General features: G+C 37.4%; 1 protein-coding gene across 1 annotated transcript; it reads left to right on the top strand.

Moving 5' to 3' along the window:
* Nucleotides 1-20,887, top strand: fscn2b (fascin actin-bundling protein 2b, retinal). Its single transcript, XM_056470160.1, has 5 exons — nt 1-1,765; nt 15,256-15,412; nt 16,966-17,087; nt 17,180-17,347; nt 19,839-20,887. The coding sequence occupies exons 1-5, from the start codon at nt 946-948 to the stop codon at nt 20,042-20,044; spliced, it is 1,473 nt and encodes a 490-aa protein (XP_056326135.1). The 5' UTR covers nt 1-945; the 3' UTR covers nt 20,045-20,887.
* The last annotated feature ends 3,712 nt before the right edge of the window (nt 20,888-24,599 follow it).

The raw sequence follows: 24,599 nt of genomic DNA, 5'->3' as shown, positions 1-24,599 counted from the left end.
CAGGAGCACTATACAACGGGTGGATTACTGGGCCTCCATAAAGGGTCTCTAGTGTAAGAATACGTCCAATATATATCGAGACAGGAGAAAATATCCATAAAAAGAAACATAAGAGGATAGAACAACAGGTGAAAGGGAGGTAGAAAAGGTGTCAAAGTACACTCGAAAAGCTGCACTGTACTTCAAGGAGCGTTAATATGGCACATGCTGACCTGGCATCTTAGTGGGCACCTTGTGCATTGACATGCTGCTGTTTCCCAAGATCTTGGAGTAAAACAAGGTGTCGGTCTAAGGGATACACAAGTTCTGAGGATGTGACTGAAGTAAACTTAGAAGAGGACGAGGAGGAGACAAACTAATCAGATGTCAAACTGAAGGGCTGAGATGAGTAAGGCTTCAAGAAGAAGTACAACAGTGTGACTCAGTCTTGAGCAGCATCTCTTTAAGAGATCAGTAATCCCACAATCCCCAAGGCAGCCACTGGAGAGGACAAGAAACAGAAAAACGCAGGTAAATTGAGAAGGAAAGGGAATGAGACAGAGAAAGCGGGTGAAAGAGGCACAGAGGAAAACTAACCATTGGGATCAGGGTGACGTCAGCGGCTCTCTGGATTGAGGTGTTGAGTCCTCCTGATTATAATCTGATCTGATTAGGAAACACAGGGAAAAAATCTCCAGAGCCTATGCAAACTCTCCAGGGAGCAAGACGTTGTTTTTACTGAGTGGAGAGACCAAGGACCAGGAACAAAACCAAAAGAGGAATCTATATGCAGTTAAGGCCTATTTCTGAAAAGAGTAGGCTACGCTAAGGAGTCTAGTCAACTAGACTTTAATTTACTTGTCCAATTAATCAAGTCACATAGAGGAACCAGCTTTGTAAGTCTGCTGGCTGTTCAGCTTTTTCTCTGGACTTTAACACTCTCTGGCTTGTGGGTTGTAAGCCAGGATGCCCTCCAATGGCAGCAAAGCCCTTAAGCTTCAATTCGGGCTTATTAATCATGAGAATCGCTACCTAACGGCGGAGGCCTTCGGGTTCAAGGTGAACGCTTCAGCTCCAAGCCTCAAGAAGAAGCAGATCTGGACTCTGGAGCAAGACGATCAGGATGGTCAGGTGGTTTACCTTCGTAGTCACCTAGGGCGCTACCTGGCCTCTGACAAAGATGGCAAGGTAAGCTGTGAGGCTGAGACTAAAGAGAATGACTGCCGCTTTCTGATTGTGGCACAGTCAGATGGCCGCTGGGCCCTGCAGTCCGAGCCATATCTGCGCTTCTTCGGAGGTTCAGAAGATTACTTGTCATGCTTTGCTCAGACCATTGGCGAGGCAGAACTGTGGGCCATGCATCTAGCCCTACACCCACAAGCTAATCTGCTTAGTGTGGCCCGAAAACGCTATGCCCACTTGGCATCTCCAGAGGGAGAGATTGCTGTAGACTGCAACATCCCATGGGGTGTTGATGCACTTCTAACTCTTGTGTACATGGACGGCAAATATTGTCTTAAGACCAGTGACAGCCGCTTTCTGAGCAATGATGGGAAACTGTCCTCTGAAAATGGCCGTGGTACAGGCTACACCTTGGAACTGAAATCAGGTAAACTGGCCTTCAAGGACTGTGAGGGGAAGTACTTGACCCCCATGGGGCCCACTGGAACTCTGCGCTCTGGACGATGCTCCAAACCTGGCAAGGATGAGCTGTTTGATCTTGAGGAAAGCCATCCGCAAGTGGTGTTTCAGGCCGCCAACAACAGATTTGTCTCCATTCGACAGGGTGAGTGGTGCTGGTTATGGCGTACCACGTGCTTCTGATATCCTCACTTTTCTGCTGTAAAAGGTGGGGGATGCAATCTTTATAAAGGCATTAAATGATAGTTCTCCCAAAAACGAAAAATTGCTCACCCTTATGCAATTGTTTTTAATATTTGTCTGTATGATGAAACTTATTGGGTTCTGCAGTTATGTTGGCCATACTGACCTTCATTGAATGGAAAAGAAAAAAAAGGAAGTCATACAGGGGAATATAGTGAATGATTAAAAATGGGGAACTTTTGAGGGCACTATTCCTCTAAGAAGATTCAGCTATTAATAGATTTGTTCCTATCTCCTGCGGTATCTTGTGTAACAGATGTGAGTCCTCATTACAACTATTAAGTACCTCTAATACCTATTGGGCAACCAGATATAAAAATCAGTAGTATTGAGTGCAAGCATGTAAATGTCAGTTTTAATGTAACAATTCAGTGAAAATGTAAGGAATATTATGATGAACAACTTGATTTTGGTATTCTGAGCATACATTTGCACTTTTGTACCATCAATCTTACTCCCCATTAGTGTTTTAGATGCAAGCATACCAATGCATGAAAATAATGTGCATGCAAAATTGCAGCTGCATGGCAAACTATGCACACATAGTCAAATCTATGGAAACTAGCCTGGGGAGCAGGTGAACACTGAGTCACGCCCATGAGCATGACCTCACTGAAATAATATACGGCAGCTGTCTTTTCAGCTGAGTAGGCCAAAATTAATCTGCCAGACATAGACGATTTTTATTCGCTGGCTTGGTGCTCTGCTAACAAACAAGCTGCATAATTGTAGTTTCCTGACTTGACTGAGCAACTAAGTTCTGTAATGTAAATCTTGCATGCTGTAACATTATCCATTATCTCCAGCACGGAGCTCTTGGTAAGCATTTTGAGCCACCTGCAATATATAAATTACTGGAGAAACTGAATGGCTTTGAATATTCACCATAGGAAGCTGGGTCAGTAACAGATCCCGTCCCCTCCAGTACATTCATCCATCTCTCTCTCTCTATTGGCCTTACACCCTTTCCCGTTCTCACAGATGCACACATGCTTGCACACATATTTTCAGAGTGATACACTTTTAGGTCATGCTTTTATGTAACAAAATAGAAAGAAGATGCTCTGATATAAAGTATGCACATGTGCGCACGCATGCACACACTAGTGGCGAGGTGTGATAAATAATTGAGTGGACAGGGGCATTTCAATGATGGTGGAGTCTGCTTTCAGAAACACAAGCCTTCCGCCGCATTTCTTTATCTGGGGACCATGCAATGCACTGGGCCACAATGGGGACGCAAATCAGAGAGTCCGTTGGGAGCAGTTGTGTTCTGGCCTGACAGGCAAAAAAAAAAAAAAACAATAGGGGGAAAAGAGACAATAAATTGTGAAAGTATACAGCAGAAAAGAAAACAAGACAGACAGGAGGAAGAAAGATCAGGCACAAAATCACAATGAAAAGAGGCATAATGCATTATGGGTGTGGACATTTGGACGTTATGACTTTTTTTTTTTTTTTGATCACTGTCACTGTTAAAAGACTATAAATCAAAGACTTTTACCAGGAGTTCCCTAAGGATGACATGATGTTGTATTGTGAGTTTAGTTTACCCATGGGATCGAGCCATTAAACACTGTGAAAAGTTAGCAAAGCATGTGTGCCAGGAACCAATTGAGAGCACATGATTTAATTTTAGCAGTTAAACAGTTGAAAGACAGCTATTATACAAATCCTCCGCTAAACTGTAGCAGTCGAAGCCATAGACGAAAGCTTTGGATTGTAATCAAATTTAAGGGGTGAGAAGTTTGAGTCGTCACACATTATGACTCTTATTGAGCCCTATATGGTGTTTTTCCCTTTCTTCAAATGGTTCAGTGTCGATTCAACATTAGGAAACATGAAGTATCAATATATTGGCAAAAAAAACGAAACCTAGACATTTCATTACGGGTGAAAAAAGACAGGGAAAATGACACAGGCCAGATGGAACATTTGTTCTTAATGAACGAGAAGCATCTCTCCCCATCTATTGCACATTCATTCTGTGCAAAAAGCAATTAGGTAAAGTGATTCTGCTAATGGATGAAGCAGTTCATTTCTTTTAGAGAGTCTCTACATGATGAAGGGAACTAGAGATGACTTCAGACAGGACTGCCAATCAGCTCTGCAGGTCTGACGTTCATTAAGCCCCGGGCCTCTCGCCCTGGGATGCAACTCAAACTCACAGATGATCTTTTTAATCAATAATGACTAGTGACAGTCCCATCCCCCCCCATCCACCCCCCCCCCCCCCCCCCAAACCCCACCCTGAAATATCTCTATTATTGGCTGAGATATGACGTTTTATCAGTTTGCTTTTGGTTGTGGTGTATTTTTCCGCGGTAGCATGTTGTGTTGCACACATACTTGAGTCGGAAAGATGGCATGCACTCAGACGGGTGGATCTGTTACCATGTTCTTCATCACCTCCACAATGTTCCCCGGAGCATTCTAATCCGGCCCGGAAGGTGAAAATGAGACGAGCCCAAAGGAAAAGATAATGAGAAAGAAAGACAAGAGAGAAAGAAAGAAAGACAAGCAAGCAAGAGGCTAATAAAACGAGAGACAGTGGAATTGTGGTATCACTTTACCATTAAAAATTCATCTTAGAGTGACTGACTTGGTACATTTGACTTTTGCAAAGAACAGATAATGCTGTTTATATTCATTGTCATAAATCATATTTTTTGTGTGAGTTCATTTGCTGAAAACACAATAAGATCTCACCTAATTTGGAGCTTTAAGTTTAGATTTCTAGAAATATCTATATATACTTACCGGCTTCTTTATTAGGTACAACTGTCCAACTGCTCATTAACACACATTTCTAATCAGCCAATCACATGGCAGCAACTCAATGCATTTAGGCATGTAGACATGGTCAAGACGATCTGCTGCAGTTCAAACTGAGCATCAGAATGGGGAATAAAAGGTGATTTAAGTGACTTTGAATGTGGCATTGTTGTTGGTGCCTGATGAGCTGGTCTGAGTATTTCAGAAACTGCTGATCTACTGGGATTTGGTCAGAGAATGGTCTGAAAAAGAGAAAATGTCCAATGAGTGGCAGTTCTGTGGGTGCAAATGCATTGTTGAGGTCAGAGGAGAATGGCCAGACTGGTATAAAGGCAACAGCAACTCAAATAAGCACTCGTTACAACTGTAAAATGCAGAAGTGCATCTCTGAAATCACAACACGTCCAACCTTTAGGCAGATGGGCTACAGAAGCAGAAGACCACACCTGGTCCCACTCCTGTCAGCTAAGAACAGGAAACAGGCTACAGTTTGCACAGGCTCACCAAAATTAGACAATAGAAGATCGGAAAAACGTTGCCTGGTCTGATGAATCTCAATTTCTAATGCGACATTTGGATGGTAGGGTCAGAATTTGGCGTTAACAATATGAAAGCATGGATCCATCCTTCTTTGTATCAACGGTTCAGGCAGGTGGTGGTGGTGTAATGGTGTGGGGGATATTTTCTTGCCAAACTGTGGGCCCAGTAGTACCAATTGAGCATCGTGTGAACGACACAGCCTACCTGAGTATTGTTGCTGACCATCCATCCCTTTATGACCACAGTGTACCCATCTTATGATGGCTACTTCCAGCAGGATAACTTGTCGTGAAATGTGAATCATCTCAGACTAGTTTCTTGAACATGACAATGAATTCATTGTACTCAAATGGCCTCCACAGTCACTAGAACTCAATCCAATAGAACACCTTTGGGATGTGATGAATCTGGAGATTTGCATCATGGATGTGCAGCCGACAAATCTGCAGCAACTGCGTGATACTATCATGTCAATATGGACCAAAATCTCAGAGGAATATTTCCAGTACCTTGTTCAATCTATGCCACAAAGGATTAAGGGAGTTCTGAAGGCAAAAGGGGGTCCAGCCCGGTACTAGTAAGGTGTACCTAATGAAGTGGCTGGTGAGTGTATATAACAAGTTCAAAAATGTGGAATCGTTAGTTAAAATTCTTTTATATCAAATCTAATTTAGTGACGTCAGCACTTTTTTTTTTATTGTAGACTCAGACTTTATTCTCAACTGTAATCTCTATGCATGCTCAACCACAATATAAGCAATCTGCAGCCACCTTGTTCTCTCCCATGCACCTTTGTGTTCTCCGATAGGTATTTGACCTAGTACGCATACAGTGATCTGCTTGCCCCAGTTTTGAGAAGGCCCTCTCCCTGTCTCTGGGTACTGTTACATTCCACAGAAATGGGTTGGTAAATTGAGAGGGAGCATTCTGTGATGGGAGTGAGGTCATTCGCGGGAGTTCACGATTGAGCTCAGTAATCACAATGCCGTGGATGAGGAATGATCAACAGAGGAGATAGAGTGTCCTGCCCCAGCTGGCCTCTCTTCTTCTATCTTTGGTGCAAAACTAAAGCAGAGTCAGACGTGAAATTGGAAAATAAAGTGTAACGGGCCGCAGAAATGAAAACCACTGCCGCAGAGTGATGTCTGATCGGAGAAAGAGAAACATCTGAAGCTATTTCTTTGATTTGGTCTTGATGACCAAATGTATTTTTGGTGACCACCGAAAGCAATGCTGTGCCTTCTCATTAATGTCTTAATCCTGCATACCACATGTTTGTATCACTTAGGAATTGGATTATTCCATTAAATTCCCATGCAGGACCTGAAAGTGTCTATTGATAGGTCAAGATGATTTGTAAGAATATCCATGGCGTGTGAGGGAAAGCGACAGGCGGTGGGAGAAACGCAAGTAGCCTAAATCATATAGCTAAAAAAGCATTCCACGGTGGAGTGATCGATGGCCACAGATTCTGCTGATAGGCCTGGTTTCTTTCCCAGCATGTCTCTGGCACCCTGCAGTCCCGCCGAAACAATAGTATTACTTCAGGTTCCCGACTGGTTTTCCTCGAAGCTGGAGGATTGTACATACGCTGCTCAAAAAAAGCTGCTTACTGGGCCCTACGGTGCAGCTTTGTGAATCTTTGCATGCTGAGAATTAGGAGGGGTTACAGCATGGAAAAGGGAGGGGCAGAAAGGCCTGAGAAGGGGGTAAGGTGCAGGATCTGGCCTGTTAGAGGATTAAGAAAATGATCAAGGGATATTTTCGGATAGCTACATCCACTTTGAGCCTTATCCACTGCAATCTGTTTGACGCATTTTGCACGATGCTGTCGGTTTTGCTTGAGATCATGCACTGCTAGACAAAAGTCTGGGCACTCGTAAAAAGGGCCAGACAGAATCTGTGGGTATTTTTAGCTATTTCTTGTACAAAATCTGCAGATATATAAAGATTTTGAGAGCATACAGTAGTAACTAAAAACTTAACACATAAAATAAAAAAATAACCTTTTAACTTTTTTTAAAGGTTTAAGATGCTAAATCTAATATGTATTATAATATATCTAATATAAATCACATAAACATTGCCATATTATCCAATAATAATACTAAAATTAGTATAAAAACTGAATAAATATAAATTTACATGAGTAAATAAATAGACTCGATTAGGTATGGGATGATAATTTTGGTAAGGTAATCAGAGATGGGAAGTAATGAAGTACAAATACTTTGTTACTTAAAGTAGATGTTTCTGGCATCAGTACTTAACTCCACTACTTATTTTTCGGACAACTTTTACACTTTTTACCAACATTTTTATACAAATATCTGTACTTTCTACTTCTTACATTTTTAAATCGGGCTTATTACTTTCGTTTTAATGTGTTTTGTGGCACGATCTATATTATTTCTTGTCATCACACCATTTTTTTTGACTCAAACAATATATTTTTTGTCATAGTGCTCTCATCATGCACCGTTGGCTAGTTTATTAAGCTTAATGGCAAGAATGGCTAACTAGGATGAGATAGAGAATCAGCGATGTAAACATGACATGTTATGTTTATATCGGGTAATAAGATGCATTTTGGTCAATCGGATCACAGGTAACAAAGAGATACATTCCTTTTCAAATCTGGAATTTAATTGGAATTAAAGTCTTTTGTCCACTTGCGACCATGGTGTACTGTACATACTTCTCTAAATTTTCAATCTAATAACCTTACCGTGAAAAAAAACCTTTAACAATCATGTGCTTTTTGTCAGCATCTGTACAGTTTGCAGTAAAGCAATTAAATACTTTATGAATATGTTGTGCATTAAATTAATTTCTTTGGTTTCCAACGCTTTTATCAAAAGAAAAAACTTTAATATGTTTTGGACAAAATTAAGTGTTAAATTCAAGACATTAGTCATTAATACTGTAGAATGATGCCGCTTGGCTTCTTTGCTGCTGAAAATTGACAACAAAAGTTTGAAATATTAGAAATATGTTATTTTGTATAGATGAATGCATGTTACCACCGTGAAACTAAAACAGGTAGTAGTAATGAATACTTTTTACTTAAGGACATATTTTAGGCCATACTTTTTTACATTTACTTGAGTACAAAAGCGTAGTCAGTACTTCAACTTTTACCAGAGTCGCTTTAAACATGTACTTCTGTACTTCTACTTGAGTAAAGGATGTGTGTACTTATGTGTGTACTTTTGCCATCTCTCAAGGTAATGTAAAGGGTTTTTTAAGTGTTTTTGTATGTGTTGTTAGGAAATCTGTGTTTTTAAAGCTAATGAAGATAGTAGAAGTGAACAGTTTATTTTAATTATGTAGCCTGACATGTTTACTGTTCCAAAATATTATAAATGTTTTCTAAAATGTAATATATTGTGTTAAATGGGGAAAACAGTTGTTGTTTTTTACTAAGAAATTTAAAAAGAAATTATTTTACAGCAGTAAACACAATACCGCGATATTGTGAAAACGTGATATTTTTATTCAAGGTTATTATACCATCAGAAACTTATCTGCAAATTTCAACAGGAGCAGATTCTGTGTGGGTTTACTCATAACTAAATTTGTGTTTTAAAAAGAACTTACAAATTTGGTTGAGCTATGTAAGAAAAAGCTCAAATATACTACACTTTAATTACTAAAATGCTTAATTTACATATATTTTAATATATCTGTGTTATTTTAAAGGACTAGCTGACTAAAACTCCGGCTCTTGTTGTTCCAAAAATATTTGAGCTTTTACATAAAGCTTTCAAACAACTGCATAGTTACTAAATGGTGACAGAATTATCATTATTTGCATGATCTCTTTAAATTAATTACATGCAAATTTAATTGATGCATTTATTTAATGTGGGTTCAGCCAGGCCATAAAACTATTTTGCTTCACATGCCAGTGGCTGTTGAAAATTTACAAGCCATAAATTCTTTTTTTGTTGTTTATGAAACATATTTGCATAACGAGAAGCAGGTAACTTCTCTTTTGAAAGACTTCTCTTTTGTTGACAACAGATTTTTAAACTATTATTATTTCAAACTTAGGAAGATGTTTGGCGCATGTTGCATTTTCAAACGCATGTTTAAGGTAACTTATACTTGCAGCACTTCATGTAGATAATTTACTGCAAACAATAAAAACACTCATCAAGAGATGCTCAAGCGAAAAGATACAGCTGAAGTCAGAATTATAAGTATATAATTATAAGTATAATTATAATTATATTTTCACCATTTCGGGGCCAGATACAGCGGGGAAAATAAGTATTTAACACGTCACCATTTAAAAAAAAAAACATATTTCTAAAGGTGCCGTTGACTTGAAATTTCCTCGGATGTTGGTAACAACCAAAGAAATCCATATATGCAATAAAAACTAATCTAATTAGTTTACAAATGAAGTTATGCGTAAAGACGCTGAAATGGCGCAGGGAAAAAGTATTGAACACATGAAGAAAGGGAGGTGTTGAAAGGCAGTGAAAGCCCAGACAGCAGCTGAAATCTCTCAGTAGTTATTCAGCAACCCTCTGCCTTTGTCAGTGTAAATTAATATTAGCTCAGTCCCACATCTACATTAGCAGGATGATGAAGATGAAACCAGGATGGACATTTCAGCAAGACAATGATCCAAAACACAGCCAAGGAAACTCTCAAATGCTTTCAGAGAAAGAAATAAAGCTGTAGAATGGCCCAGCCAATCACCTGACTTGAATCCAATAAAAAATACAAATTAAAGATCAGATTTGATAGGCGAGACCCACAGAACCATCAAGATTTTTAGACTCTGTTGAAGTCTGTGAAAAACTCACACCTGAGCAATTCATGTGACTTCATTTTCCATATGAGAGGTGTCTTTAAGCTGCCGTCACCAAAAAAAACCCTTTTATACAAAGTATTAATACATTTCAGGAGTTCTGTATTTTCTCCTTGTGTCATTCTATTGTTATTACACATAACCAATTTTTCAGGTTTTTTTTTTGTTGTTTTGTTTTTGTTTGTTTTGTTTTTGTTTGTATTGTTTGGGTTTTTACCAAATTTTGGTTCAATTATCAACAGATAGAAATATTATACCTAGGAAAAAACATGATGTGTTTAATACTTATTTTATAGCATTTGAAAACTCAAATCAAAATCATTAAACAAAATTAAATTTGGATCGACTATACCTCTTTTTCCTGTTGTCTTTTTTCTCTTTTACAACAATAACTAAATAACAGCAAAGAATTGTAATAAAATATAATTATTTATTAAACTTTGTTGTAACAAATGCCGTGATATAATCCAAACACTAATTGGCATAGAAACCCAGCGGGGGTGCAGCAAGGCCACTGACCTTTCCAAGGTCAAGCTTTTCATGCCAAGGTTTTATCTGTGCATTCGAAAACATACAATCTTAAGTGGTTTAGTGCCAACGCATTGATTGGTAATGCAGGTGCAACTTCAGAAATAAGATGCTTATTGTTTGCCAGTAAGTATGCATGAATATCTATTTAAAGTGTAAAATACACAAGCAGTCTACATATGCTACACAACCCCAATAGCTTAATCAAGATGAATGGCTTGGATATGAAAAACGTCTCAGACCTCATCCAGTGGTCTTGTTGTGTAAATGTTAATGTTACAAATAATACAGTGATTTGGAATGGATCTGTCATCGTGACTGATTGAGCAAACCTCCTCTTTTCAAAACACCAGTGATCTCTCATTGAAATAAAGGATGTTTATAGACAGCCGAGTGACATGTTTGGGCTCCATTAACTATAGATGTGAGTCTTAAATAAACACGGCCGGCTGTAGACGTTGCGCCAGAATAGGGCTCAGAGTCAGGTTGATGCCTGTCGTGCGTGGCAGTGAAGTTAATCATGCTGCTGCTTTGTCTGCTTTCAGGATTCCCAACTGGGGGAAAGTTCAGGACATACACACGCTATCTTGGTTAAGCCGAATTTCTAATGTCCGTACAAACGCATGAATGTATTGAGCTGTGATTGTATTGAGGCTGAGAACAAAGAGTGACTTTTTAAATGTATTTATTTATTTGATTTAAAGACGATTTAGCCGTTTAAGTGGGGTTTAAAGTTTGTTATTTAAATTCTTTTAATGCATTTATGATCTATATACTGTTTTCACATCCTAGATCAGTTTGCGTCTGAACATTTAATTAGTTTAATTACTCGTTATTGCACAAAAACAAATTTGTTACTTTTATAAAACGTACATATTTATTTCTAACAAAACAAGATTAAAAGAACATGCAAATTATGACACTGACAGCTAAAAATGATGAAAATTCTGTCATCAGTTACCCACCCATTACTTGTTCTAGACCTGTTTGGTTTTTTGTTCTGTTGAACACAAAAGAAGATATTTTGAAGAATGTTGGAAACCTGGACACCTTCTTATGTGTACAGAACAAAAAAAAAAAACCTCAAACTGGTTTGGAACAAGTAAGGGGGAGTAAATGATGACAGAATTTTCATTTGTGGGTGAACTATCCCTTTAAGGTTGGATTTTAAAATCTGATGCTGATTTTTTTTAACCTTTGCATTTATTACAGAAATGTTTGTTTATTATAAATTTCAAATAATGTTCCACAAAATTTAAGCAGCATGGCTACACTTTAAAATAAAGTTTTTTAGTTACACAGTGAGTAAAATTTACTCAGTTTAGATTGGGGTTGCACAGTTTACCGGTACTATGGTAGTAGCATGATACTATGGCCTCAAAATACTGGCGATGCTTAGTATTTGTAAACAGTAGTATCGTCATTAGCGGTCTATATACAATACATAATGTTGCATGTGGAAAAGTCACTAAAATACTCACACGCTTATGCAAAAATTGACCATTTTATTGGAATAGTCTGTGGAGCTCTTTAAGGTCGAAAAACTGCAGAATTTACTCCTTTTAAGGTAGCCTATTGCATATTTTGATGCTTCAGTTTGAATGCACATCTGAATCAGTTCTTTTCTGTTCCTGTCAATATAATTTAGTACTGTAGCTACAACAACCGCAACAATCTCTTAAGAGAACGACTCACAAAATGAAATTTTGAATTACTTTGGATTTTTACCTGATAAGACAAAAAATTGATGAAAAACCCAAAAGAACAACAGGAAACATTGAAACAATTTTTGACCACATCATATAGCGTAATTTGCTCTTTTTGTAGCGAATTTCATTCTGTATAATTTGTATTTTTATTTTAATGTAAATTTATTGGTCAGTTATCTACAAAATAAACAAAAAGAACTAGTGCATTTTAGGTGAAGTGATGTGCATATACTTCTTTCAATAATAAGGGAATTATGAATTCAATTCAAGCAGGTCTATTACATTTACATTTAGTCATTTAGCAGACGCTTTTATCCAAAGCGACTTACAAATGAGGACAAGGAAGCAATTTACACAACTATAAGAGCAACAGTGAATAAGTGCTATAGGAAAGTTTCAGGTGTGTAAAGTCTAAGAAGCAAAGCATTAGTAGTGTTTTTTTATTTATTTATTTTTTTAATAACAGAAAATATAGTATTTCTGACAATTTTCTTTATTTCATAGATTTGATGAAATCAGCTGAAATATAATACACGGAATCTCTCAAAATCTCAGCAGAAGATCATTAAGCAACTCAACAAACAGCAGCTTTACTTTTTTCCAACCTGTTTGCCCTTATTTAAAGAGGGACCAAATACTCTCTGAACTGAGTAAATTTAATAAGAGGTAAATTTAATTTAAATAAGAGGATTTTGCTCTGTAGTTTTATTAGTTACTGTTACTTAAAGAGCCCATATTATACATGAAATAGGGTCATATTTAGGTTGTAAGGGTCTCCAACAACAGTCTAATATGCATGCAAGGTCATAAAACACTTTGATGGTCTAATAACCTGCATTTATTTTTACCTAATTATCCCAACGACTCCCATATGAATCGTTCAGCGATTCATTTGTTCCCAACCCCCTCCTCAGCGCGAAGCTAATCTGCGCTGATTGGACCGATGACAGCCTGCTGCGATTGGTCGACAGTGACAGCCTTCAGCACGAGACAGAGTGAAATGCCCAGCTGGTAATCAACTATATAAAAGTAGTCACAGTGCACACGCGCTTCATAGTGTAAGGCTTTTTTCACACACACACACACACAACCCTCCTCAGAAGAACTGGGGAGATCGACGCGAGTCTCTCTCTCTCCCTCTCCCTCTCTCTCTCTCACACACACACACACACAACGCTCCTCAGAAGAACTAGGGAAAGCGACGCGAGTCTCTCTCTCTCTCTCTCTCTCTCTCACACACACACACACACACACAACGCTCCTCAGAAAAACTAGGGAAAGCGACGCGAGTCTCTCTCTCTCTCTCTCACACACACACAACACTCCTCAGAAGAACTAGGGAAAGCGACGCGAGTCTCTCTCTCTCTCTCTCACACACACACACACACATACACACAACGCTCCTCAGAAGAACTAGGGAAAGTGACACGAGTGTCCTGTCTCCTAGCTTATGATCGATTGCCATAGCAACGACAAACGGCAGTGGAACGCGAGCTCACAAAAGCCTTTAACGTTAAATCCGTAAACAAAGCGGCACGCGTCGCGTTTTTAACGTGGCTTACATGTGATAAGAGAATATAAAGAGTAACCGCGTGTACTGTACCAGGTTAACAACTCATCTTTGGGTAGAGACTGTCAATATTATCCATCTGAGCACAGCGTGACTTCATTGGACCGGCGGCGTCTGTGTGTGTGTGTCTAGTGTTTTTTCTGTGTTAGTGGGCGGGGCCGCAGGTTTCAAATCTCCCTGGTTTGCGCGCGTAACTACTGGCGAGGCTTGTGTTTCGTGGCTGCGTCATCGCGAAACACCTAATGACTCGTTATCAAGGCGACTCGTTTGAAGCACTATGAGTCGACTCTTTTATAGATGAATCAATAGTTTTAAACACTGTACACTTACAGATTTAAGCCTTAGCTGGATATTTCACTTCACTTAGAGCTGTGGTACACACTACATGGAAGGGCATTTTCAAAAACCCATAATATGGGCTCTTTAATATATTTACTAACATGTACTAAGAACAATACTTACAAATTCAAGCCAAATACAACAAATCCAAATTCATACCTGTTAACATTACTTAATGTGCTGTGAGATAACATGAACAACTTTATTTTCATTAACTAATGTTAATAGATGTATAAATACTGCAATACATGGTTTGTTCATGTTAATAAACTAGCATTAACTAATATAACCATATTGTAAAGTATTACCAGCAGCACACTTTTCTTTAGCATCATTAGAATAATGTCAAATATATTGTGATACTGACTGCTGAAAATGTTGCTTTTTCTGTCAAAGGAATAAATTACATCATAAAATATATTATAATAGAAAACAGTTTTTTATTGAAGGAAAGAAATTTTTTTGTAAATTGTAGCAACGTTCCACAATATTTCAATGTTTACAGTATTTTGACCTAATGAATACAAACTTGGTTAACATATAATCTTCTCTCCGTTAAACAGAAATTGGGGAAAAAAATAAACAGGGGGGCTAATAATTCAGGGTGGCTAATAATTCTGACTTCAACTGAATGTATATATATACAAGGTGGTTCAGTGGTTAGCTCTGTCGCCTCACAGCAAGAAGGCCGCTGGTTTGAGTCCTAGCTGGGTCAGTTGGCATTTCTGTGTGGAGTTTGCATGTTCTCTCCGTGTTCACGTGAGTTTCCTCTGGGTTTTCCGGTTTCCCCCACAGTCCAAAGACATGCGCTATAGCTGAATTGAATAAACTAAATTGGCTGTAGTGTACTGTATGTGTGTGAATGAGTGTGTATGGATGTTTCCCAGTACTGTGTTGCAGCTGGAAGGGCATCCGCTGTGTAAAACATATACCGGATAAGTTGGTGGTTCATTCCACTGTAGCGACCCCTGATGAAAAAAGGGACGAAGACGAAGGAAAATGAATGAATGATGAATGAATAAATGTTTTTGAAATGATTAAGAATGAATGCTCCCATACTCATATGCACGTCTTTTTAATGGAATAACAGTTTTGTGTTTCCTCAGGTGTGAGCGTCTCAGCCAATCAGGACGATGAGACAGACATGGAGACGTTTCAAATGGAAATTGATAAAGATACAAGAAAGTGCAAGTTCAGAACCAATGAAGGGAATTACTGGACGCTCGTCGCTCACGGAGGCATTCAGTCAACAGCCACAGAAGCGTAAGACTTATTTCTGGATACTTTTGGTCTTCCACACTCAAAACAATTACGTTTGCTGTTTGTTCAAATTACTTAAAGTCAGCTTGTTAGCCCTCCTGAATTATTAGCCCCCCTGTATATTTTTTCAACAATTTCTGTCTAACGGAATGAAGATTTCTTCAACACAGTTAAGAACATAATAGTTTTAATTACTAATCTCAATTAACTGACATCTTTGCCACGATGACAGTACATAATATTTTACTAGATATTTTTCAAGATACTAGTATTCAGTGTAACACTTTAACTGCCCCACCAAGGAAATAATTTTGGTTTGATTGCATTTCTTAACTCCTAATGTCGCTAGTTAACACACTGAATGCATTTTTTAACACATCCCATAATTTCTAAAATATCAACCTCTATGTTGATATGTTGGTTTATAGTAAAAGTACTTGATTAAGTACTTATTAATTACTAATTTATTACAGAATTAATACATATACTACAAAAAAATCTGAAAATATGAAGTGTAAGACCAGTTCATTAAAAAAAATTCAAAATAAAACATTTTTGAATACTAAATCTTTATTTTTTGAAGTATGCCATAAAATATTTCAGATTCTCATTCAACATGTTTTTTTACAATAAAACCAAAATCAAGTGTAGTAGCGCAACAGTATTATGTTTGTTTGATTATTTTGTAAACCAACAATGCTGTGTAATGTTAAACAGCGGTTCCCAATAGGGGGTTCCTGGCCCACAAGGGGGCCGCAGCTAGCTCTGTGGGGGGTCACGTCATACTAGACCCAGGTGGGGAAGCTCCAAACATTTCGGGTCGCAGCGCTAGCAATACTGGAAACATGAAATGTAGGAAATACCAAGCTAGCTACCTGAGCTATGATTTTATTCTCTTTTCTCGAAGCAAAGTGTCCCTGACTTAGCCACATGCATTTTTTTTTGTCATCCTTACTTCAAACTTATATGTGGAGGGGGGCCTTACAATATTTTCCGGGGGAAAAGGGGGTCTCAATCAAAAAAAGGTTGGAAACCACTGGTGTAAACCATTTTTTGACCTTAAAATGTTTTTTTTTTTTTTTTTTTATCAAAACTGTTTTTACTCTAGCCAAAATAAAACAAATAAGACTTTCTCCAGAAGAAAAAATATTATAGGAAATACTGTGAAAAATTCCTTGTTCTGTCAAACATCATTTGAGAAATATTTGAAAAAGAAAACAAAATTCACAGGAGGGCTAATGATTCTGACTTCAACTTTATATACAATAAGCTGAAACAACATAATTCTTGAGTTTTTTTGGAAAAAACAAATAAGTTAACTTAATTCCTTCAAATTGATTGTGTGGAACTCATCATTTTTTTTATACAGTGCAGTATATGAGCCACCGCATGAGAGCAAGTTGCGACAATCCTGTTATATAACTTTAAATAAATGCAATCATAACAGCAGTCAAACAACTGCAGCGAAACTGTAAAGCTGTTTCATTTACTCCAGTTCTCTGTGGGTAGGCATGTTTTTATTAACACTTAAATGTACAATCTCCCATTGTGTGCAGTGGTGCCAACACCATGTTTGACATCGTGTGGCTCGGTCGACGGGTGGCACTGCGGGCCAGCAATGGAAAATATGTATGTACTAAGAAAAACGGCCAGCTTTCTGCAGTCAGCGACTCTGTGGGTGAGTACATAGTCGAAGCCACCTTCAAACAAAATCAAATATTGTCTTAAAAAACCCAATAATACAGTATGCCGCTTTGTTTTTCCCTCCAGGCGAGGACGAGCAGCTGATTCTGAAGCTGATCAACAGGCCTATTCTGATCCTGAGGGGAGAAAACGGCTATGTTTGCCACCACAAGAACTCAAACACGCTGGACGCCAGTCGCTCGGTTTATGACATTTTCACACTGCAGTTCAGCGATGGCGCATACCACATTAAAGGTGAGTTTCGCTCTGGATGCATTTTCAATTATTTATATTCTGAATGCGCTGTAATGAGTCCTCAAGCTGATTTCTGGAAAACAATTAATGAGTTTTTATTGGCTGGAAATTGATTTAAAGGCAAAAAAGTGCTTCTGGGAATGAGTTCTGTTAATTGGAGTCAGTGCTAGAAATGTCATTTTTAATTAATTAACTAACTGGAATTGACTTTGACGGGAACTGGCTTTCTTTTAAGAGGGCATACTGGGTTTACTTATAACTATAAACTTAACGAAAAGGCAATGAATACCAAATGTTAGATTAGATGATTAAGTAAGAAAAATTTATCATGTAATATTTAATAAACATGTAAGTCTTTGGATTTGTTTTGAGTAAAATGTTCATTCATGTTTTGTTTTTTAAACTCAAGATAATGCATTTTCAATATTTCAAATAGAAATGATTCTAATCTACATTCATCATTTACAGCATTATTTGCAGAAACTGATAATATAGGTCAATATGAAATAAAACACCTTATTAGATCTTGAATTATTTATTCATTCATTTTCTTTTCGGCTTAGTCCCTATATTTAACAGGGGTCAAGGGTTATCCAGCATATGTTATATTTAACATATGCTGGATAAGTTGGCATAATGAACCGCCAACTTATCTTGAATATCTTAAATATTCATCTTAAATATCTTGAATATTTAGGGGGCAAAAACAGACATATAACACATACATATCTACGGCCCCTTTATTAGGTACACCTTACTTGTACTGGCTTGGACCCCCAGAATCTTTCCATAGATTCAACAAGGTACTGGAAATATTCCTCAATTTTGACATATTGACTTGATAGCATCATGCAGTTGCTGCAGATTTGTCGGCTGCACATCCATGATGCGAATTTCCCATTCCACCACATCCCAAAGGTACTCTATTGGATTGAGATCTGGTGACTGTGGAGGCCATTTGAGTACAGTGAACTCATTCTCATAGTCAAGAAACCAGGCTGAGATGATTCACACTTTATGACATGGCACATTATTCTGCTGGAAGTAGCCATCAGAAGATGGGCACACTGTGGTCATAAAGGGATGGACATGGTCAGCAACAATACTCAGGTAGGCTGTGGAGCTGTGTCATTGACACAATGCTCAATTGGTACTAATGGGCCCAAAGTGTGCCAAGAAAGTATCCCACACACTATTACATCACCGCCACCAGTCTGAACCGTTGATACAAGACAGGATGGATCTACGCTTTCATGCTGTTGACGTCAAATTCTGACCCTACCATCCGAATGTCGCTGCAGAAATCGAGACTCATCAGACCAGGCAATATTTTTCCAATCTTCTATTGTCCAATTTTGGTGAGCCTGTGCAAATTGTAGACTCAGTTTCTTGATCTTAGCTGACAGGAGTGGCACCTGGTGTGGTCTTCTGCTGCTGTAGCTAATCTGGCTCAAGGTTGTACATGTTGTGCATTCAGAAATGCTCTTCTGCATACCTTGATTGTAACGAGTGGTTGAGTTACTGTTGCCTTTCTATCAAAATATATACTGTATGTATGATTTTAGTATATGATCTCGGTTATTGTTCCTGATTTATTAAAATTGGCTCTTATCATTAAATAAAAACGGGTTTGATGCTCAATATTTTTGTGTAAAATTATACTTTTTCCAGGGTCCTTAATGAATAACAAATATAATATTCCAAAAGTAATTTGCAACATTTTTCCAGTGATGGGTTGCAGCTGGAAGGGTATCCACTGCGTAAAACATATGCTGGATAAGTTAGCGGTTCATTCTGCTGTGGTGACCCCAGATTAATAAAGGGACTAAGCCGAAAATAAAATAAATGATTGAATGAATTTGCAACACGTCTGTACTGTCACTTTTGATTAATTTAATGCATGCTAGTTAAATAGAAGTATTTTCTGCTTTTTTATCTTATTTATTTAGCCCATACCATAGGCATGATATCTTATAATTTATATAATTAAAAAATTAGATATATATAATTTAATACAAACAAAAATCTCTACACTGTTAACCATGGCAAATTTATAAAAATTATGGGAACACTTTAATTTTTAAAATATGACACACTATTGCAATATTGCTGTATTTGCATTGTGTTTGTTAATATTAATTGGTTGGTCTTTTGGTAAGCCTGTGACTTATTTTAAAAAGATCCAGAGAACCAATAACAGTCTTGAAGTGGTCTCGTATCGAAACATTTTATTAGGCTATTTATTTTTTATTTACGCCATTTATGTTGTGAAGCTGACCACTGCTGTGTTCCTGCTGGTGCTGATGGAACATTCTGTTTCCATGTTCATAAAATATATGGAAGCTATATGACATTGTATTGTGTAATTTATGCTATGTAGCTGAAATGAACCAGTTTTTGATATGTAAATTTATAAACCTGAAATCACCCAGTTTCATTTATTCATGTTGTCATTTATGTCGTGAAGCTGACCTCTAGTGTTTTCCTGCAGGTGCTGGCGGAAAATTCTGGTATGTGTCCAGCAGTGGTTTGGTGTGTTCAGACGGAGACACGCCTGAGGATTTCAGCTTTGAGTTCTTAGAGCACGGACGGATAGCGATTAGAGGCAAAAACGGCAAATACCTGCGGGGAGATCAGGGCGGGAATCTGAAAGGAGACGGGGAGACGGCGGACAGCTCTTCCCTCTGGGAATACTGACATCTTGTGGACACTGAATGAACTGCCACATTTTCAGATGAGAGAAAATACATTGGTAAAACTGAGGTGTTATGTTTGGACATCTGTTTTCTCATCAACCGGCATTTGATTTAGAGTCAGTATTCAGCATTACGCATGTATTATTTATTATTTCTGGTTTATAGTTCTATAAAACGGGAGCCTGTAAATACCAATAAGAAAAACACAACAAGACCTGAACCTTAATCATATCAGCTCACTATCGCACACTATTCCATAACACGCTATAATTGTGGCAAAATTAAATACGTTTTATTCCCTATTGTGATTTATTTGCTTTCTTAAAAGGGATAGTTCACGCAAAAATGAAAACATACTCATTATTTACTCTCCCTCAAGTGGTTCAAAACCTAGTTTCCTTCTTCTGTTCAACACAAAATACATTTTTTTGAAGAAAGCTGAAATTCTGTAACCATTGACATCTGTAGTTAGCCATAATACTATGGAAGTCAATCGTTACTGGTTTCTAGCTCAAAATATATTTGGATCAGTCAAACAGGTTTGGAACAAGCGAAGAGAGAAAAAGAGTGTAAATGAATTTTTATTTTTGGTTGAACCATCTCTTTAAAACCATCTGGAAAGATTTTACAGTCATTACAATAAAATCCTGTCTGTTAATTCTGGAGGAATGAATCTCATTTACTGTAAGCCGCATCATGTTTCTGCTCTGAATTGAATTGGCTTTCAGTACATCAGCATTGAATCCTAGGCCAGTGTTGCCTGTTGCTATGTCCTCTATATGCTGGTTGTATTCCCAGCAACACAATGCTATTCATGAAGGCTTGTTTTTCAAATGAACTGCTGCTGGCTGCAGTCAATAGATAAAAATATGAAACCCAATAATTGTCAATGTCAATTTTATTTCTATAGCACTATTTAACACAACCAGAGGTTGACCAATGTGCTGCACAGTACAAATCAAAACAGATAAAAAACAAATGTAGATATAAAATTATAAAATTATTGCTAAAACAGACACTTTTCACTGATAAAATGCCAAATCAAAGAGATAAGTTTTTAACCTAGATTTAAAAACAGACAGGGATGAAACAGATCTGATACAGAGGGGCAGAGCATTCCACAACCTAGGACCAGCTACTGCAAAAGCACGGTCACCTCTGCATTTCAGCCTCGACTTAGGTATGAATAACAGTCTCTGGTTAGATGACCGAAGAGACCAACCAGGCTGATGCTTAATTAAAATGTCTGACAGATAAGAAGGTGCCAGGCCATTTAGAGATTTAAAAACCAAGAGCAGCATTTTAAAAGTGACTCGATAGTGCACAGGCAGCCAGTGCAGAGAGCGTAAAACTGGTGTAATGTGCTCATGTTTCTTGGTCTTGGTAATTCTCTACACTGGGCAGTTATCTTACAGAGACCTTCTATGGTAACTAATTTGTTAAAATATAAGACATCAAGGGTGACACGGTGTCTCAGTGGTTTACACTGTCGCCTCACAGCAAGAAGGTCGCTGGTTCGAGTCCCAGCTGGGTCAGTTGGCATTTCTGTGTGGCGTTTGCATGTTCTCCTCGCGTGGGTTTCCTCCAGGTTTTCCAGTTTCCCCCACGGTCCAAAGACATGCAGTATAGGTGAATTGAATAAACTAAATTGGCCATAGTGTATGAGTGTGAATGAGTGTCTATGGATGTTTCCCAGTGATGGGTTGCAGCTGGAAGGGCATCTGCTGTGTAAAACATATGCTGGATAAGTTGGCGATTCATTCCACTGTGGCGACCCCTGATGAATAAAGAGACGAAAAAAGATGAAGGAAAATGAATGAATAAAACATCAAACAGTATGTATTGAAGCCACTGTTTGTACAATACAAACTGACAAACTAATAACCCCTGTTACATTTACATATAACCATGTGGCAGAAAAAATGAGAACAATGGAAGCAATCGATGCAAGTATTCATTCATTCATTTTCTTCTCGGCTTAGTCCCTTTATTAATCTGGGGTCGCCACAGCGGAATGAACCGGCAACTCATCCGGCATATGTTTTATGCAGCAGATGCCCTTCTAGCAGCAACCCATCACTGGGAAACATCCATACACTCTCATTCACACAAACATACTCTACAGACAATATAGCATACCCAATTTACCTGTAGCGCATGTCTTTGGACTTGTGGTCGAAACCGGAGCAGGTTTAAATCAACCACTGCAGGTATAACATGTCAAACATGTAACCCATTTGACATGTTATTATTTATGAACCTCACATTTTAGCAAAACAAAGCATAAACAGCACAAAAATCATAGCTTAAACAATATGAATATCCCATCTAAATATAAATTGTCATTTCTGAAGGACGATAGCTTGCTCATTTTAAAGCTAGATTGACTGGTGAGAAGAAAAATGTATTTAATATCCCAAAAGTCACATACAAAACTGATCTGCAATGTTGTTAAAAAGAATAATCACTGCCTTAACAAAATAAATACATAGTCAAGTGGCAATGATCTAATCACTATGATAAAATATGTTTCTTAAGGTTTAACATTGTGTGTGTTTAAAATCTGATTATGCAATAAAAGCACAGTATAGGCCTACATTACCCTACAGCAAATGATAAGATATAAATTTGCAAAAGTGCTTGCTTGTAGTGTCTGTGATCTTCAGCTTATTTAAACTGAACACTATCCAATAATGTGAAGTTTTGCAAACATTTACTAAAAACATGTCTCATGTGCCTCACAAAAAAAAACTTGTTATGAGCTAGACAAAAAAGGCCAATACACCAAAGAGCTTTAATATACCACACTGTAATAAAATATATGATCAATTAGTCATGACAGCATATGTTTTTACTTCACTGTAACTTATTAAACTAAATTAATCATGTTCTAACTTAAGTTACGCAAGCTGTTTTAAGTCAGTTTAACATAATATAACAGGCCCATAGCCAGTGGGGGTTCAGATGGTTTGAGAGACCCACCCCTCACTGACAAAGGTCCAGAATTTTTCCCATATATGAGCTCATTTATGCTATTCTGAATGCTATGCCATCATAAATTGCCATCATACTATAAATTTGCCATTATATTATAATTGGCTTCATCGCTCTGTCTCCTCTCCACCAATCAGCTGGTGTGTGGTATGCAGTCTGGCCAGGGGCGGATTTAGTGATTTTGGGGCCCAAAGCAATTCCAGCCATAGGGCCCAAGTCCTGAAATTCACCCTTTCTACTTTTATTTAATTTTTATTTATAGTGAAGTGTTTTGTCGACAATTTAAATAAATCTCTACATTTTAAAAGATTCGTTTTTTAGAATTTACAACTAAAAATAACAAATATTTTGTTAATATATGATTTTACTGCTGGATTGCTCCATGATGGATAATTTATTTTGTAATATTATTATTACTATTACATAACATTACATTATCATAATAATATTATATTTGATTGTATATTAAACAATATTTAATTACATAAAATTGTATTTGTAACTCTTACCATACAGAATATGGTAGAAAACAATGTTATATATAGTTTATAGGTATCATTTATACTTCTAGATATTTATTGGGGGCCCCCAGATTTCCTGGGGCCCTAAGCAGCCGCTTACTTCTTATTGGACAAATCTGCCCCTGGGTCTGGCGCAATACATGGCTGTCGTCACATAATCCAGGAGGATGCTACACACTGGTGGTGGATGAGGAGATTCCCCCCATTGTGTAAAGCGCTATATAAATGTAAGGAATTATTATTAGTATTATTAAATTGTGAAAATAATCCATCAAAAACCCATCAAATTAAAATTTATTTAAATACAATTGTTATCCATTAATTTTCAAATGTACTGTTTTTACAAGACGCTAGAAAAATTGTGAAGCTCTACATTATTGTCATTATTATTTTTATTATTATTCAAATGGACAAATTCTAACTGAGGAAACTTGAATGTGCTGGCCAATTTGTTAATTATAATTTGCCTAATAAATGACAATAGGCTTGTTTTTAATTTAAAACGCATTTTTAATGCTATATGATGTAATTAATTTGTTTATTAAAAATAAGTATTTTTCTAAATCTAGGAAATAGTTTTGCTTTATCGAAAAAGTGTGGTTATGATGACCACCCGACAAGCTAATCCGGCTAAAAATAGTGCTTAAAATGTATTTAAATCTCATAATTAAATAAAAAATGAGGCGTATAACTGCAAAAAAGGTCTACTTTTTGAGATAAAAGAACTACCTCTTTCACCAAGCTGGCTACGGGCCTGTATAAGTTCAATGGACTCATAAGGTTAATTTGATTCATCTTAAAAAAAATAAAGCACACTGTGTGTGTGTGTGTGTGTGTGCGTGTGTGCGTGTGTGTGAGAGAGAGAGATAAATAAGGAAAGAAACAAGTATTACACTTAAGTTAGTCTATATTACAAATAATTAACTAAAAGAAATAATAATAACGTATGACTGACAGCGACTTGACTACGCTTTGGTCGTACTGCGCATGCGTGGACGTGACGCTTTGCAGCCAATCAAGACTCGCGCTCTCAATTTTAAA

Source organism: Danio aesculapii, chromosome 12 (assembly GCF_903798145.1).
Source record: "Danio aesculapii chromosome 12, fDanAes4.1, whole genome shotgun sequence".
In the NCBI taxonomy this organism is placed as follows: Eukaryota; Metazoa; Chordata; class Actinopteri; order Cypriniformes; family Danionidae; genus Danio; species Danio aesculapii.
The sequence above is the reverse complement of the archived record's forward strand: the minus strand, read 5'-3'. Positions and strand labels throughout refer to the sequence as shown.

Excerpts from the sequence above, each read along its gene's own strand:
- fscn2b (XM_056470160.1), top strand. The coding sequence starts at position 946 with ATGCCCTCCAATGGCAGCAAAGCCCTTAAGCTTCAATTCGGGCTTATT. Across the intron at positions 1,766-15,255 it reads ATTTGTCTCCATTCGACAGG|GTGTGAGCGTCTCAGCCAAT; the intron begins GTGAGTGGTGCT and ends GTGTTTCCTCAG. Across the intron at positions 17,088-17,179 it reads TGCAGTCAGCGACTCTGTGG|GCGAGGACGAGCAGCTGATT; the intron begins GTGAGTACATAG and ends TTTTCCCTCCAG.